This window comes from Phalacrocorax carbo, chromosome 1 (genome assembly GCF_963921805.1).
Source record: "Phalacrocorax carbo chromosome 1, bPhaCar2.1, whole genome shotgun sequence".
NCBI classification, from domain to species: Eukaryota; Metazoa; Chordata; class Aves; order Suliformes; family Phalacrocoracidae; genus Phalacrocorax; species Phalacrocorax carbo.
Window position 1 is genome coordinate 98,145,744 of NC_087513.1, and position 16,863 is coordinate 98,162,606.

A 16,863-nucleotide genomic window follows, 5' to 3' on the forward strand; every position below is an offset into this window, starting at 1 on the left:
AACGCTAGTTGATCTGCTCTTACTGTGGCATCAGCTTACGGCCTTCCAGTATGATCTGACTTCCTGAAATAAAGATTACCTAGTTTGCTTACATTAATTGGTGGTACCTTGAGTCACTGCTAAAAAAAAAATAATTCTTGGGTTTATAAACTTGAAAGCTAAGAAGTAAAATTTAGTAATGCACTAGAGAAGATAGTGTTTCCTGGATTTATTTTAGTAGACCAAGAAATAAACACAGGGGTATATGACTCAGCGGTTGTCTGTCTTGCTTTGTGGGGATGAAGGTAGAAAAATACATCTTTGAATGTTTCTTCTGATTTTTGGGATTAATGCATTTTCACACTTTTTGTGATGTGTTTAAGTGTGAAAGTACTTGCTTTTGACTCTTAGTTTGAACCTCAAGTCAATAGCTGTTAAGTTGCTTTTATAGTTTGAACGAAAAAAAACCCACAACAAAAACAAAAGAAAAACCCCCCACGATGACAACAAAAAAATCCCTTTAAGTTATGCGAGAGTTTTACTTTACTACTTTTGGGGCTTTGGGGATCCATATTTGATCTCCATACATAATTTTAAAGTTTAGCTACAGAAATCTTGCTCACATGAGTACTAGTAGTGGAAGGTGATCTCTTCAATTTCTTAGAAGCTTGTTTCTCTGAGAAAGTATAATTTGAAATTTTTAACCACCTATTTTCTCTTGTAATGAGTTGTGGTGTTCTAGGCAGGTTTTTTGTAGCTTCCTGAATAAATGTGCTTGTTGATGGTTCTAATTCTGAGAGCACCATTGAAAGTCACCTTTGACTTACTTGACTGACTTCGGGTTGTTTTTAAATGTGTGACATCGCTAGTTACATGAAAGGTTGTAAAGGGCAAACCATACATTGCAGTAACTACATTTACCTGTGTATCAAAGCATACCATAACTACTCGAAATGTATTACATTTAAAAATTAACCCGTTGTTGTGTTCTCTATTTATTGGATCTTTTTTCTATGCTTGGCTGGTGAAAACAAGCATATTCAATCTACTAGTTAGCAGTTTAGTATTGCACTGCTTGAGATCCAGGTGAGGTTCAGGTTTAAAAGGAAGTCCTTAGAAAAGAGCTGGGGCAAGCACCGGGTCGTGTTTGCTCCCAAGGTGAATGCCAAGCATGAGCCTTCGTTTCTGTTGAGGCTTACTTGCCTGCAAAGAAGGGTGTCCTGCGTTAGGTGGTGACACTCTTTCCTGTGACACTTGATGGGAAACCTGATAACCCTCTATCATGCAAGACTAGGTTGTGGTGTATGTAGTGCATTTGGCTGTTTTCAGTCACCTTCTTGGGAGAATTCACAATAGTATTTGCTTTGCAACCTCTTTATTTGCAGATCAGTAGGCTGAAGGAGTCAGTCTTCGGTGCTCTTCTTGTCATTAACATTATAAAGTCTTTTCTTATTCACATACTCACTTCTCTCTTAGTACTGGCTTCTCCTCGCCTTTTGTGCCTGCTGTCCTTTTGACTTTATCCTGAGAAATTATCTTCCTGTTTTAAAAGCAGAATTAAGGAATTAGTATTTTAAAAAAAAGAAGCATTGTGCAAACCTACAAATGCGTTCTATACTTTTCCCTTGATCTTTTTAACGTTTTTCTCCTCCCACTTCTTTGGAACTTTTCCATTTCACACACTCAAACTTCTTGGTATTGCTGCTTCTCCAGTTTTTAACACCTTGTCTCAAAGTGTAGCTTTTGTATGAAAATGGCTTTTGAGTTTTGCGTGGAAAAATGTATCAAGATGATGACTTATAAAGGAGTTGCAGGTTTTATACCTAAAAAGAAGGATCTCCATTAAATGAGGCTTTTGTAGTACAGGCTCTCCAATAGCCTGGCTACAGGGGCTTTTTGAAGTTAGAAAAGGCACACTTATGTCAGTAGGTAATGCAAAAATCAGAAAGTTTGGGTAGTGGTTGCTCAGATGAGGGAAAGAAGTAATTGTACTTTTTACTTGAAATGCATCTCAGGTTGCATTTTACCAATATCACTGGTGATCTGGACCTACACTGTCATGTGTGTACATAACATTGTCAGTTCTGTCTTTCAAAGATAATCGAAGCAATTCCTTAAATTAGTTGACTTCCACTCTAGGGGGTGGCTAGTCAAAAGGTGAGGAGGAATATTGCTTCTTTTCAATATAAATATTTGTCTTTCAGCCATAAAATCCTACACAGGCACATTTACTGCAGTGCTACAAGTAGACAAAACTGTTTTTCTAGGATTAATATGTAGTTTTCACTGTTGTGCAAGTGACAGACTGTAAATATGTACAGAAACTGGCCCTTTGGGTAGCTAAATGTAATGGGTGTATGGAACCCAGTCTTAGGTATTGTTTTTGCCTCGAGCAGGCTGAGGAAATGGATGAGATTTCAGTGATTAAAGGTGGGGGGAGGCATTTAGCTTTAAGGGTAGAGGCTTGGCAGAAACTTGTCTCATAGGATGTGTCACGCTGTTGCTGGGTGATGTTTTTTCCTTTGCCAGGAGTGTGATTATGTTTGGTTACTCCTTATGTAATATTCACATGTGAGTTGCAGTAAAGCCATTGCTGATATCATGTTTTTTCAGTGGGGTGGTTTTTTTTTAGTCACACCATATAAAACCATTTTGAATTAGTATCTGTTAAGTAATGTTTTATGTTATCTTAAAATCTTAAGGACTTTTCTACTGTCTAATTGGATAATATAATCCTTTTTGTAAGGATACAGTTAGTTTGTTTCTATGTGGAAACAGAACAAAATGCTTGTCATCCATTAAATAGGTTAAAAAGACAGTTAAAAAGGTGTGATTATTTCTTCTGATGTTTTCAGCTAGAGTAAATTTAGTGTTACTTGAGTTCTTTTCTAGAACTGAACTTTATCCAAGCTACTCTGGTACTTCTGAACAGGCAGCTGTGGTAGGTGTTGCTTTTAATTACAGTTTTTAATTTTCAGGAAACTTTTTTTTTTTAAAAAAACATGCCCCTTTTTTCTTGGCATTTTAAATAATTTTTGGTTTGCTCTATTCTGTGACAAGCACTATATCGGTTTATTATAACAAATGACTACCACTGTATTTGCCAACTAGCTTTCTTTTTCTGAAAACTATAAACAGAAGTATTCACAGAACTGTTGTGGTTTTAATCCTGTGGTCACTTCCTTTGCTGTTACATCTCACAAAAAGTTATGGGAGGAACTTCATTTAAAATCCTAGTCATGACAAAAGTCTGAAATCGGTGGGATTTGTTTATTTTTAGTTTATTTTTGTGTTGTGGGGTGGGACGGGAAAAGCTGCAGCAACTTCAGGCCTAGCACTACATAAAACGTTTGTTTCTTGTGTCCTATGTATTTGCAATGTTATTTCTCTTAAGTGTTTGGAAAAGAGCCAAATTGCTTTATTTGTATATTTTATTACTTAAAATATATGTGCATTTAATCAGTTAAAACGTAATAGTCTAGAAAAAATATTTTTCACATTGGTTCGGTTCTTTAATCACTACCGTGTTATTTTCGGGGTTAGCTGCTTTAGTGCTGTGCTTAGAAACTTCTTATAGGAGACTTATCAGTCTGGTCTTGATTTTGCACTTCACAGGACACATCTGAATCATGGATTTTCCTCTGAGTTACTCCCAACATATTAAAGAAGGGGAAGTAGTGTATTGGTGTGGGAGAAAGGTGGAGTTGAATGGGGGCGGGGCGGGCAGGAAGGCAGAAAGATGTTTCCGCCTCCCTTTCCGTATCTGTATCTGCACTGAGAGAGAAAGGGAAGACAAAAGGCCCCACAGTCCCTTCATGGATGGTGGTAATTTAAAAGGTAAAAAAGGCAGACTGGGAAATTATGCATGGAGAATCTTTAAATATGTAAAAATTGCACCCTAATGGAATTCTTGAAGGGAATTGTTGCAGAAAGTCACGTAAAAATGACACCTCCCTTCTGTTTTTCTGCTCTGTGATTTGGACAAGGAACAGGCCACTTTGCTTTGACAATGTGCTGCTTCTTTGGCTGAAGCATTATATTTCAATATAATTACTTCATTATATTGAAATAGTGTGTTTGTTAAAAATGTGCTGATAAACATAAACTTAAAGCATTTAGGATTCAACCAGCATAATCTATCTGATTTTCTGAAGTGCTCCGATGACACAACTTCACAACATGAAGGTGAACACAGGCATTTCCCTTTTTTTGTTTTCCTTGAACAATGTCAGAAGTGGTAAAGTTTTTTGGGTGTTTTTTGGTTTTGGTGGGGTGGTCTTTTTGGTATAAACCTTTACCTATACTCTGGTTTACAGTTTTGTTTCAAAGCATGGCATGTTGAGTATTTTGGGCAGCAAAATTTCTATTATAGGTTCTATTATAGGAAAACCTATTCTGTGAGATCACTTAAAGACAGACATTGAAGTATACATAAAACTGTAAAACAAACATATATTATTTCCACTGCCACTTCCATATAGAATGTGTATGGAGTGTGGTTTGGAATTTATTATTTAGTTTAGCCCCCCCCCCCGAATCTCTTACTGGAGATTGTTGCAAGTCTGCTAAGAATTGACTAGTTTTAGACTTCCCTGCCCCCCCAGACTGACAAATGTGTGGTTTCAGGTGTCCATACTCAGAAAAAAAGTATGCTATTCATATTCTTCCTGACCGGTTTGTGGTGGGGGTGGGGCTGTTGCTGTGAGTCTTCTGTAAATGCATCTGAGTTGCAGACCAACAGCCTAACTAATGCAATGTTGCTGTTGTGGTGTCTTCCTTTCTGTGCTGCGTCTGGTACTTCGGTGGCAGGCCAGTTCAGACAGTGACTGGTGGCTTTTTTGCGGAGAGGAGGCTGTTATCAGCCAGTTAAGTTCCTGAACTAGTTTGCTTTGGGTTCAGATGGCTGTAGGTGCAGCAAGGACAACGAGGAGGGCTGTATAGGCCTTTATAAAGTGTGGGCAGGAGGACTGCACCTTTCAGAGACTACAGTGTCTAATTATCAGCATGAGCCTTGGTTGTATTGCTTTTGAATTATGATTACTTGCAGAAATAATATAATGATATTAGGACCAGAATCTTATCAAAAGTTCATATACGCCTAACCAACGAGTGAGACAGGCAAATGCAGTAACTTTACCCTCTCTATTTTCAGTTCAGCTAATTGACTGTAGTTAGTAACTCTTGGTGGATATCTTTTTCAGCTCATGCAGCCTCTTTCAACTCATGTAGCCATTCAGCATGCACAGCATCCCTTTAGTAAGGAGTTGCAAGCTGTGTGAAGAACTACCTCCGGAAACTTATTTTGATCCTTGCCAACCTTGCTTGTTGTCCCCCCCATAGTTGTCATTTCTGTTCAATCTAAAGGGTCCTAGTTAGCTGCATTGGTCCTTATGTGAAATTTATTTTGCTACTTAGCATTTCTTGTCTTCCTTCAAAGATTTTTTTTTTTTTGCGCCTTCTGTATTCTCTTTTGAGATAGGAACGGGTAGCTAGCAAACCAGCATGCAGGTTTTATAGCTGCAGGGATGTGCTGTGGTTTTGAGCAGTTAACACTCTGCTTTGCTTTACCTTATTACTCTTCTAATATTTAATCTGCTTTCTTGGCCATTGTGATGAGCATTGAGGTGATTTTTCATTAAAACAGCTGCCATAATAACTCAGTGTTGCTCTTGGCTGGTAATTGTGAGTTTGAAGGCTGCTGTATTACACATTAGGATTGTTTTGTTCCCCAAGTACCACTGCACACTTGTCTATGCTGGATTTCATTGCTTGCTGTCGTAAATTGTTTCTACAGTTCTTTCCAGTTAACACTTTACCAAGAAAAAAAAACACAGTATCATCACAAAATGTTGTCTCATTGCTTGAAATCATTTATGAACGTATTTATACTGTGCCTCTTGGGTCAATGTATTGTGAAATGCCATGGTGGGAACTAATGTTTTATTTCTACCTTTGTTTGACCATTTGGAGGCAAAAACCACTAAAGGACTTTTGTCCTCTCTGTCTACTTTGTTTCTCCTAAGCCTTTTGTGTTTTCCTATACAAGGGACCTTCTTAAAAGTATTTCAGAGAACTTGCAATAGATGTGTGAGGCAGTACTATTTTATAAAGTGTTTATTCTTTCTTGTAAGAGGAACAGTATTTATCTACAAGTCTGCTAATTCTCTTCCAGTTGACCTGGATATTTGCTGTATTAAGCTAACAGACTTTCAAACAGGAATTATTAAAATAAATTTGGTGGAAAGTCAAAGTCTACTTACAAAATGTAAATCAGTCTCAGCTGTTGTTGGTGAGGAGAAAAAATTACCAGTCCCATTATCAGTAACTCCTTTGCTATGGAGCAGCTATAAACAAACTGTCAGAGATGGGACACTGGCCTGTTCAAGTTGCAGAGCCTTAAACAAAGTTAGGCGTGCAGCTTTGGAACTAAAAATGTAGGCCACTTAACCTGACTTATAAGCCCTTTATTTAGGTCATGGGGAATTGGAAAAATCTGTGAGGGATTCACAGACTTTTAAGTCAGAAAGAAATCCCAAAGAGGGATATATCTGATTTTTGGTTTAGTCCATGCTTTGTTGCCCAGTCTGGCTCTTGAGATAGGTGGCCAGGTGTAACTCTGATTGGCACTTCATAGCTTTCTTGAAGCCAGTTACTTGTCGCTTCCATATGCTATGGAGTGCTTTACCTTTCTCTTTACAGCATGACTAGTGGCGGTGTGTTTCCCCACCTGCTTCTTACTTCCTCAGGATGTAGGAGATCTCAGTTAGGGCGCTCTTCTCCATCTGAGGAAACCCAGGCCCTGAAGTGCAGATAGTCTACTCTTCTGCTTATATTGAAGCTGTGCCGTTATGAAGGAAAAAACAGTCCAAGAGTAGGTGAGCAAAGTGGGCCTGACTACAGTGCAATGAGATAAGCTATGTGCCAGAGTGTGGAAGAAATATGGTTTTCAGTCTTTGCTTAGAATACTGCCTATGAGTCATGTCTTAGCTGTTGATTAAAGGAGGAGAGACGACCCAAAGCCCTTGGCCTTCTGCTTGCTGGGAGACTGCAGCATAATGGCTAGTCTGTCACAGAATTGGTGGGTGCCTTTACAGACATCTGTTTTACTGCTGTGCTTCATGCTGAACTCAGTGCTGTGTGTTTTATACATGGACTGCTCTAAATGGACTGGGTCCTTCAGAGGACTTCAGTGTAGGGATACTCATGTAGATATATCAGGTGGTGCTGGGTTATTGAGCCTCCCAATGTGGGCATAGGCAGTGCCAGAAACTTGCATTCATTGGTGCAAACAAGGTTGACGAGATGACCAGGCAAGGATTTTTCTCCATTAAAATACCTATTTTTCACCTTTGTGTTTCTCTATAAATAGTGATGCATTTCTGTAACTGCAATTGGGCAAAACTAGCCTTAGTTCCAACATGTAGGTAAAAAAGGCCAAATTTACTTATTTGATCAGATAAGAAAGGGTGACTGGTATGTTTGTGCCTTCCTCTGCTGACATAAATGCTAGGAGAGGGCAGGCTAGTCATTCCCCTCTTTGAAAGTTTCAGAATGGAACGTCTGGATATTGTTATAGACTCTCTGATTTGTATGCTCTTGCACAATAAAAGCCTGTGTTTAAATGCAGAGTGTAATATCTGCTGTGATACTATGCAAGAATAAAGTATTTGCTGGCTTACCCTCTGAAAAGAATAGTCGAAGGTCCTTTGCGATACATCTGTTATGGTGTAGGTCATAAAGTTTCTATTTATTTTTTCAGTTTGATAACACAAAATGGTCAGGTTTTTTGTTACAAACCCTACTTCTGAGGGAGAAGGAGGGGAGAAGAAGCAGATACGGTATTAACTACTTATTATTTCTGACTAAAGAGAATGAGAATGTTTTCCATTGTAATACATATTTCAATGTTTTTGTCGTTAGGTTGTTGAAGACTATGCTGGAAGATGGCAGGTTCCTTTGCCTCAGCTTCAGGTGCTCCAGACGGCGCTTTGTTGTTTCACCTCTGCCTGTGTATCATTCCCAGCTGAATGTGAGCACGTACAATACGTATTGAGTAGCCTAGCTTTGTAAGTACATATTATTTTTTTTTATTACTCCCCTTACAGTTTAGACTGTCTGTTACTTTTATAATAACGATAGGTTCTTGGAGATCCTCAGAGCTTTTAAGAGTGGTTCTACCAGCTGACATAGCTACGTGGAACCAAGAATTGCTAACTGAGGATAAAAAACCTAGGATTTAGTTTAATCTTTTGATGTCCTTGTTAAATATTCAAGTTACGTATTACAATGCTATGTCATAAGGGTTTTCTGGCAAAACAAATGATCTAAAGAAATAAGTGATCACCACACAGACTTCTTTTTGGAAAATCTTGCCCTGGAGTTTTTGAAGACCAGCCTTTGACAGTACATCATTTTACACAATTAATGTCTTTTTACTCTTCTACCTCTAGTGACGTAATAAGCTAAGTATTTGTTAAGATAAATTACCTAAAGTGATTAACAAATGAGTCAATCTGAAATCGGATTTTTATGTTTGTGTCATCAAAATGCTTATGGGAATGACTTGTTACACAGTTAACTGACCAAAAGTCATACTCAGCCTAAAGAACTGCAAAATGTTAGGTCATCAGTCTTGCTATAATCTCATTTTTTCTTGGTCCATTGGTAGTTTTCCCACATGAAGGCTGAAAGTGTCAGCGTAATGATCAGTAGATAAGTAAAAGTCCCATTTTTTTTTTTCTTGTTCTAAACCCCTACTTTTCAGGTTTCAAAACCTCAGTGTTGAATGGAGGCAAAAAAATAAATCGTTAGATGTATGAGAGTTAGAGAGTTAGATGTACTTAGCTGAGATGCAGTGTGCTTGATCTTCTCTTAGCAGATGGGGATAAAAACGTAAAAGCTTTATTGCAAGTTTGGTTTGAGTAAATCAGATTTATTTGTCCAGCTGGTTAAATCGCTTTCTTATTGAGCAGTGCTTTCAAATACAGCTCAGTTCAGAATTTTGCGTGGAAATGTCTCGCTCCTGCCTCATCTAGTCATCAGAAGTGAATGCTCTCCTAGTCTTTCTCTCTTAGTTTACTTGGTCAGGAGGACTGGGTTGTTTATCCTTTACACCGTTCTTGTGCTATTAGTACTAATGATGTAGGAGTCAGAGCTTTGTTCTGTACACCTACAGAGTATATGCTATCTTTAAGTATTGGTGAAACTTCACCACAGAGATTTACGGGTACGTGGGTGGGTGAAGCAATTTGACATGTGACTATTTATGGAACCATAAGACCATGATTTTTAAAACTGGAATACTCAGGTATCAGGGAATGACTAGGAGTTACATCAAAATATAGTGACTTCAGGTTTTTTTCACTAGTTATTAGGAAAAAAACCTCTTAAAGTTCAAACCACACCTTTATATACTTCTAAATATCACAGCTTGGGAGGAAAAAAAGGTACATGTTCAGGTATTGTTTATATGTAGGGTGGTCACTTCCTGATAATCTAGAAGTGAATTGGTTGGTGAGTTCCTGCCACCTTTTTCTGTATTGGTTTTTGGAGCTGGATTTACTCACTGAGATTTTCTTCCATTCTAGAATGCCAGCTTATTTTTTCTTTTGACCCTGCTTAACTGGCATGGTTTTGCATGCGATGTCATAAAGCGATCCTGGGACTTAGTAGTTGCAGTTACCTGGGAAACCTTGCTTTGAATCTCTTTTGAAAATCTGGTGTGTATTAAGTCTTAGTTCTTGGAGAGCAAAAATCTGCCTGACTATATTGTCATACTCGAGTAAGATTTCCTTGGTAACCAGACGAACTGTTAACAGTAATGACTGTTGCATTTCCTATACTTGCTAGCCTTGCTATTCATCACAAATGAAGCAGCATGTTATTGCTGTTAATATCAGTGGGCTTTAAAAATGGTGGCAGCGTACTAGTGTTATTAGGTAATCTTCTCATGCCAGTAATATCAAAGTAGTGATGTGATAAATCTACAAGGATCATTATTATAAGCGGATGGATGTAAATGTGGATGTGCAATGCTGCAGACTGGTTTAAGATAACAGGGCCAAGCTGGAACTGACTATAGTAATTTTATCTGAATGGAGACTGGTAATGAGGAAATATAAATCTTTTGATAGTTTCCTTTATTAGTCTGATAAGAGTGTGGAGCAGGTGCATTGATAGGGAAGAAAAACTGTAGTTTACGCTTGTTCACTATTAATTTCCTGATTTTTTTTTCCCAAGATCCTTTTCTCTTTAAATCACTCAAAGCAAATAAAAACAGATACATACATCATTTTTTTCTGTAACTAGTTTGGTCTTATTATTAAGTTCCAGTTTGGCTGCTTTCCAGATCATGACATGACTCCTGCCTGACCTTTCCTGAGAGTCAAGTTTGCTGCAAAACTTTGTTTATCAACATGAAATGAGATAATGTTTTTCAGAACAAAGTACTTATTTGGGTACTGGTTAGTTTTGTTCATTCCATATTTGAGTTGAGATTCAAGGACCTAATATGGAGAAAAATTCCGTCATTGAACATAATGTATCTTAAATTTTCTAGGTCTGTTTCTGGCATATCTTATGACTGGTCAGGAAAAAAACTGCAGCAGCGTAATCTAGAGGAAATGTAATTTTTTTTACACTTTTGCATTATTCCCATACAAAACCTCATTTTGTGTATGTAAATATTAATATCTTTCAGTGCACAGTGTTTCTGAAAATGTTATTGAGAGAAAATATTGCTTTAAGTCTGCTCTTTAGCTTCTTTTGAATTAGCTTTATTAAGAAGGAAACCTTTTGTAGTGTTAACTTGAAATGTACTGAAGTTTGACCTTAAATTTGGGGATAACTGCAGTGGATTAAATTGTTCTGCGAAAGAGTTCATTGTCCGGCTGTTCATGAAAATCTGCCTTTTGTTTTAAGAGTTGTCACAAGGAAAGACTAAATACTGCAGTTAGGAAAGAAATTGCTGTCAGCAAGATCTTGACTCAAAAACCTGTAGGTTGGAAGGGTGCTGGAACTTCTTTCTGGAGTCATCTTCCACCTTCTCCCTCTATGCCTTCTTATTCTTCCTGTTCATTTGGGAAAAATGTCTAGAATAATGTTAAAGAAAATTATTTATATTTTATTCTGGTGTGAGACCAAAGCTGTTGCTGTTTAGTCCTGTTTCTGAAACCACCTAGATGCACAGTTTTTCTTTCAGTACTCTTTCAGTACTATCTTTCCCTCTGAGAGTTGCTTGCTTGTTGCCTGCTGCTCATGACTTTCTCAAACAACAATTGCAGATTATGTTAGTGTGGTACTTGGTAGTTACCTTTTTCCAAATAGAAATTAAATTTCTCAGAATCTTAAGGCAGAGCAATAGCAGGTGCACTGGAGCTGTCTGCAGATCCATGAGATCCAACTACCTAGTTTTTGACTGAATTGACTGAGCTGCAAGTATTATCTGCAAGTATGTTTCTGTAAGTGAAGACCTAAATTGACTTGAGCCCTGGGAAGCTACTTTTTACCAGCCTCTCTGATTCTGCTATCAGGATTGTTTGTCTCAGACACTGCATGAAAAATAAATAAAATGCTAGACGAGTATTTTAAGGTGATGGAAAGTATGGAGGCCACAAGTCAGTTTGAATCTAGGCTGTTGTTGAAAGGATCGGTCCTGCCTTCTCGCTTATCTGCCATCTCTTTTGAGGTAACGCTTGGGAATTTATGTTGCTGCACAAAGACCTGATTTGCTTAAAAACTTGGTGGTAAAACTGAAGTTTTATCAATTCATTTGAATGCCACACAGAGGATGAATTCCATTTGCCTATTTGCATAAAAGCTCTCCCTTTGAGAATAATGTTCAAAGGAATTTTTTTTGAAATATGAAATTAGTAGAACCTCTAAACCTATGTCTTCACAGAGAGACTTAAGTGGGCATTACAGCAAGACAGGCTGAAATAACATGAAATGTGTTAGTAGAAAGTGCTTATTGTACTTGAAAATATTGATTGTTGGGAATCTGTATTCATGTGAAGTTACTATTCCTTGAATGTAACTCCTTATACACTATGCATACTATAGTAATTTTACAGTTGTCCTCTTTCTTCCTCAAAATTGCTGCATATCTGAAATGCTTTGACTTTTGAGGAAGGTTCAGTTTTGTAATTGTGAATGGGGAGCAGCAGTATGGAGGATATAAGAGTTCTTGAGAGAGAAGATCAGGCAGATGCTGTCAGTCTAAATGTCCTGAACTTATGAAAAAGGTACAGCAGAAGGGATTTTAGGTTGTGCTGAAGTATAATCTGTTTTATTACTGATCTGGTTTTGTTAGCTTATCTATAGCTGTATTGTATTATGATGGTGATGCCTGATGAAGTGTGTTTGGGGTGTGCGTGTAGGTCTAACTGCCAAAATCCAGTACAAAATATCAGACCAATGTGAAGTTTTTGAAATATGAGTGGTGTTTAGAGAGTGTAGGCGTTAGCCAGGCTTTTTAGAGCAACTCTGGCATGGGCACAGGTCTAGAACTTATGACGGCCCCAATGTTGATTTTAGTGCTGTGAAAACTAATAGACTTATAGTAGTTTCATTTTTTGAATTAACGTTTTTAGTGTGGTTGACTTGTCACTACTTCTGTTTTTCAGGAGTTTTTTTGAATTGCTGCTGTTCTTTGGAAAGGATGAGTTCTATGAAGATCCTTTGAAAGATATTTTAGGTTCAATCCAGGTAGTGTTGCCCACTTTCATATAAACCTTTAATATTATTTTAGTACATGTAAACACAGTTTTTGTGGATATATAACCTGGAGGAGACATGCCATTATAGTGAAAGAAGGTAGCTGCTTTGCTTACATTTATACCCAAAGGGGAAAAAAAAGGGGGGGGGAATATATGAAAGGAAAGTAATTTATTCTTTTATTTATCATCAGTATTGCTGTTTGAATCTATTTGGAGTAACTAAAATGTACTTCTCTTTGTAATACTGATCTTGTTAAAGACATATTTTGTGCATTTCCCATACAGAGGAGGGAAGCTTTGCTTGTTTGCATCTAATTAGAACTTAATGTCATCCACTGTTGCGTACCAGCTCATGACATGAAACCTCAAGTTTCCCTCTGCGGTTTTAAACAGTAAATTTGAAATTGAAGCTCTATCTTAATGAACTCTTCAGGTCAGCATAAACTCACATTGTTTAAAACTGTTGTACTCTTGGCTAGACTGGGACTTGGTTTTGTATGGCTACAAACTGCATAAGACAAGTTATCCTGGATTTAAAAACTTACCTTTTCTTTTTGCCAGATAAGTCTTTTTGACCTGAACTGGTTTTGAGAGTTGAGTTCACTGAATGAGAACACAACCACTTGTGCCGCCATGAGAGGAAACTTTGTTGTAGGGAAAGGACGTAAAACAGGGTTGTTTCTTCTGTTAATACTGGTGATGGAACTGCAGTTTGAAAAATAGCTATCCTGTAATTATTTTTATGTTGACACTTATTTGTAACTGCTGCTAGAAATTAATGTGTCAGCGCTACTTACCTTAATTATCAAACCAGCAGCAATTACATGCTCGTTTAGAATTGGTGGAAGAATGATGTCAAGGAGTGGCTTAGCAGCCTCCGGAATGGGTAGGGTCTCTTGCACAAGAGTAATGGGACATTTTGGCAGTCCTGTGATAAGTGCTTTTCAAAAACAGGCTGTGAACAAGAAAGAATTTAGGAAAAAGTGTGACGTATAATGCTTTCTTCTCTGTATTTCTGTACTACAATTCTCAGTTGCCTTCTAAACAATGTATTAAAAGATACCTTTACATAATTTTCTAGATAAGGAATTTCTGAATCAGTTGTGTCGTCAAACTGGTAGTGAAAACCATTGTTTGAGTTACTTAACCATTTTTTACCGTCAAGCACATTCATCTGAATATAAAAGAAAAAAAAATAAGTTGAAACTAAAAGAATTTACAGCAAAAAGCATATGTGAAGAAGTTAATTGCATGTGCATAGAAACCATTCTTCAGCTACATCTTTTTGTTGTAAAATTGGATACTTTGTGATTAAAATTCTACTGTTGATTAACATTAACATTGACGCTTCTACCAGCAAATAACAAGGTGGGGGAACTTGGTATATGTGAAAATCATGGGTGGCTAAAACATTCCAGGTTATTTTAAGCAAACATAATTTCTGTTATGTAGAGATTTACAGAAAAAATGGTTGCTTGAGGGCTGGTGCCTCACATGGTTTAGTTCAGTTTTTCCCTTGTAGAATTCAGGCACCATCACTGGATCACAAATCCAGTGTCAACATGTCTAAGCCTGTGCAGGCTAGCATGAGGTGAGGACTTCTCCCACAGCGTATGCCAGTAATACCTTTAATTCAAGGAAAGGTGGTTTTGCATTGTTACGCAAATAACAGGTTCTTGCTGCGTGGCTGTAGAAGACATGAGCGTTCTGGCTTCCACAGTTCTGTATTACTATTTTCAGAGAATATAGGTTGCTTTAGGGCTTTGTTTAGGTCTGGTCAATAAAAGACTTTGTAGCTTGAATTGTTGACTGAGGAAATACTTAAACGTGCATGAGTTCTCTTGTTTCTTATCTTTTGGATGGTCTTAACTTTATTTTTAAAAAACATTTTTTTCTTCTTTTAATTGTTTTTCTTTTTATGTCTAGGAATGTCAGAACCTTCTAAGTAGATACAGAAATATGAACCTGGAGCTAGTGACTCGCATCATCCGAGATGGGGGACCATGGGAGGATCCAGTATTGCAAGCAATTCTTAAAGCAAAACCTGTGTCACAGGAATTAGGTACTTCATTTACTACGTTAAGTTTTTAGAGTACTGAAAAATATGTTAAATTATGCCCTTTTTTTATATATTAGTCAGGTGGTGTCACCTGGCATTGCACACAGTTTAACTATTTTTCTGTAGTAAAATGGACCAGTCCTTTTTTTTATTTGAAGGAAAACTAAATTTATTTGCTAATAGTTTAAGTCTGCTTCTGTAGTGTAGAGATCAGATTATTCAGATACAGGAGCCTACTGAGCAGTTACTTATAAAACGAATTTGCCAAATCCAGGTGTTCAACCCCTGAAAGAGCATGGAGAGTGACTTGACTTCAGCTAGGCTACTGAAGTAGCATGGTCAGGGGAGGACCTGATGTGTATTTTCTGTCTCATGGTACTCTGACTCATTTAATTTTTCTTTTAAATTGTAAATACTTGGGCTTGTGGCTTTTCTTCGTTCTGTTTAGAAAGAGGCTTGTGACTACACCTGATAGCTGCTTTGTGTTGATGTATACGTAATTCCTAGAGTTGGGAGTAGGGAGAAAGATTTCTGTTGAGGCTGCAAAGTAAACCAGCATTTTTACTATCGCGTGGGAACAAATATTACCAGGATGTTAATGAAAGTTCATAAGAGGAAAATACCCAATCTACAGTGAAGTCTTTACTAACGTCTTATGCGACATATTTGTTAGGCAGTGTTTACAGAGGACCTCTTAAAAGTTGTTTCTGTTTGATAGTGATAGAAAATACTAGTTTTTCTAGTTACTATGGCATAATGCATGATTCAAATTCATTACTGGGTTTATGACAGTGTGCTCATTCCGTAGAGAGAGGAAGAGGACTACAAAGTCAGAACAGCTGCCTCCTTAACCAGATAAAGTATTTTGATGGCAAAATAACGTGATTAAGTGGGTAGTCTTAGTTGTTTGTCTCTCTTGTGGAGCAAGCACTTGAGCAACATAGTTTACCCATGATTTTTATCATATGTCTGCTAAACTTCTAGGCAAATACCTCCAGAAACAAAACTAAAACAAAGGTTACCCTTGTTTTTTTCTGCATCGCATGATGAGCTCTAGAAGTCTTTTGGTGGTTGTGATCTGAAGTTAGGTCTCAGTCTCTATCTCTCCAGCAAGGAGTTAGTTTAGTCCTTTGCCTTGATGATTCCCTTGATCATCATGAAGCCCCAATATGATGGGTAACAGTTTGAGTATTTTTACTTAGCTTTAACTGGCAGAGTAGGAATCAGACTGCCTGCTGTCACTAGATGATAATTTTGTTTCCTTTTGCTGCAGGCCACATCTTTCCCCTCTGCTGAGGCATTCTTCTTCCTTTTATCTTTTGATATCCACACACACCGCCTTGACGTATCTCATCTGTGATGACAAACATTTTGTTTCAGACAGTATCTTTTGGAAGCTTTTTCTTTCCTGTCTCACATCCTCTAAACCTGATTCTTGTGAAGTCTTACATAAAGCAAACGTTCTGTGCTGCTTTATAGGCTGGTAGTGTTTGGTGTGTATTTTGAAACTTGGCCATATAGTCCCTTCAGGGATCACTATTTTAAATGAGGAAAACTGCCTATTATTCCTGAATCACCAACCATTAATTGTAGAAGTCAGTTTGATAAATATGTGCTGTGTGTACTACATAATCCTGTCTTGGTTACATTAATTACATGGAGAAACTTAGGCCAAGACAAACCTCCCTGTGTCCATCTTTACACGAATTGTAGTATACTTTGAGATGTTGCAGTCTTTTTTAAGATGGCTGGAAAGGAAGGCAGTCTTTGGCTTTAAAGGAGAATAGCAGGGTTGAAATTTACGAGCTATAAACTTCTAGTAGATTAGGGAGAATAAGGCAGCCTACTGTGAACATCCAGAAGAGTATTGTAGACAGAGAGGTACGCTCAGATGTAAGCAGGTAATTAGTTTCTAAGATAGTGGTTGGCATCTAAAGCAAAGCACCGCACATGCTCCCTGGACAAGAATGGATGTTTTCCCCACGCAGTTTCTAATGTATCACAGACTTGGCTAAATGCTACTGTAGTTAGCAGTTGTCTTTTGCTTGGGGGGCGGTTAGAAGAGCTGTAAAAGCTGCCGTGGGAAAAGAGGGCATTCCACCGCAGGGA

At 37.7% G+C, this 16,863-nt stretch overlaps 1 protein-coding gene across 4 annotated transcripts in view; it reads left to right on the forward strand.

Moving 5' to 3' along the window:
- Positions 1 to 16,863, forward strand: part of ZNF654 (zinc finger protein 654) — a 36,020-nt gene that overhangs the window by 4,068 nt on the left and 15,089 nt on the right. Inside the window, exons 2-4 of one of the 4 annotated variants that reach the window (XM_064468482.1) lie at positions 7,900 to 8,045; positions 12,603 to 12,684; positions 14,622 to 14,757. In XM_064468482.1, coding sequence (XP_064324552.1) covers positions 7,900 to 8,045; positions 12,603 to 12,684; positions 14,622 to 14,757 — 364 coding nt within the window. Of the gene's footprint in view, positions 1 to 4,249; positions 7,058 to 7,899; positions 8,046 to 12,602; positions 12,685 to 13,047; positions 13,129 to 14,621; positions 14,758 to 16,863 lie in introns of those variants that run through there. The other 3 variants (XM_064468492.1, XM_064468501.1, XM_064468505.1) reach the window with 3 other exon arrangements.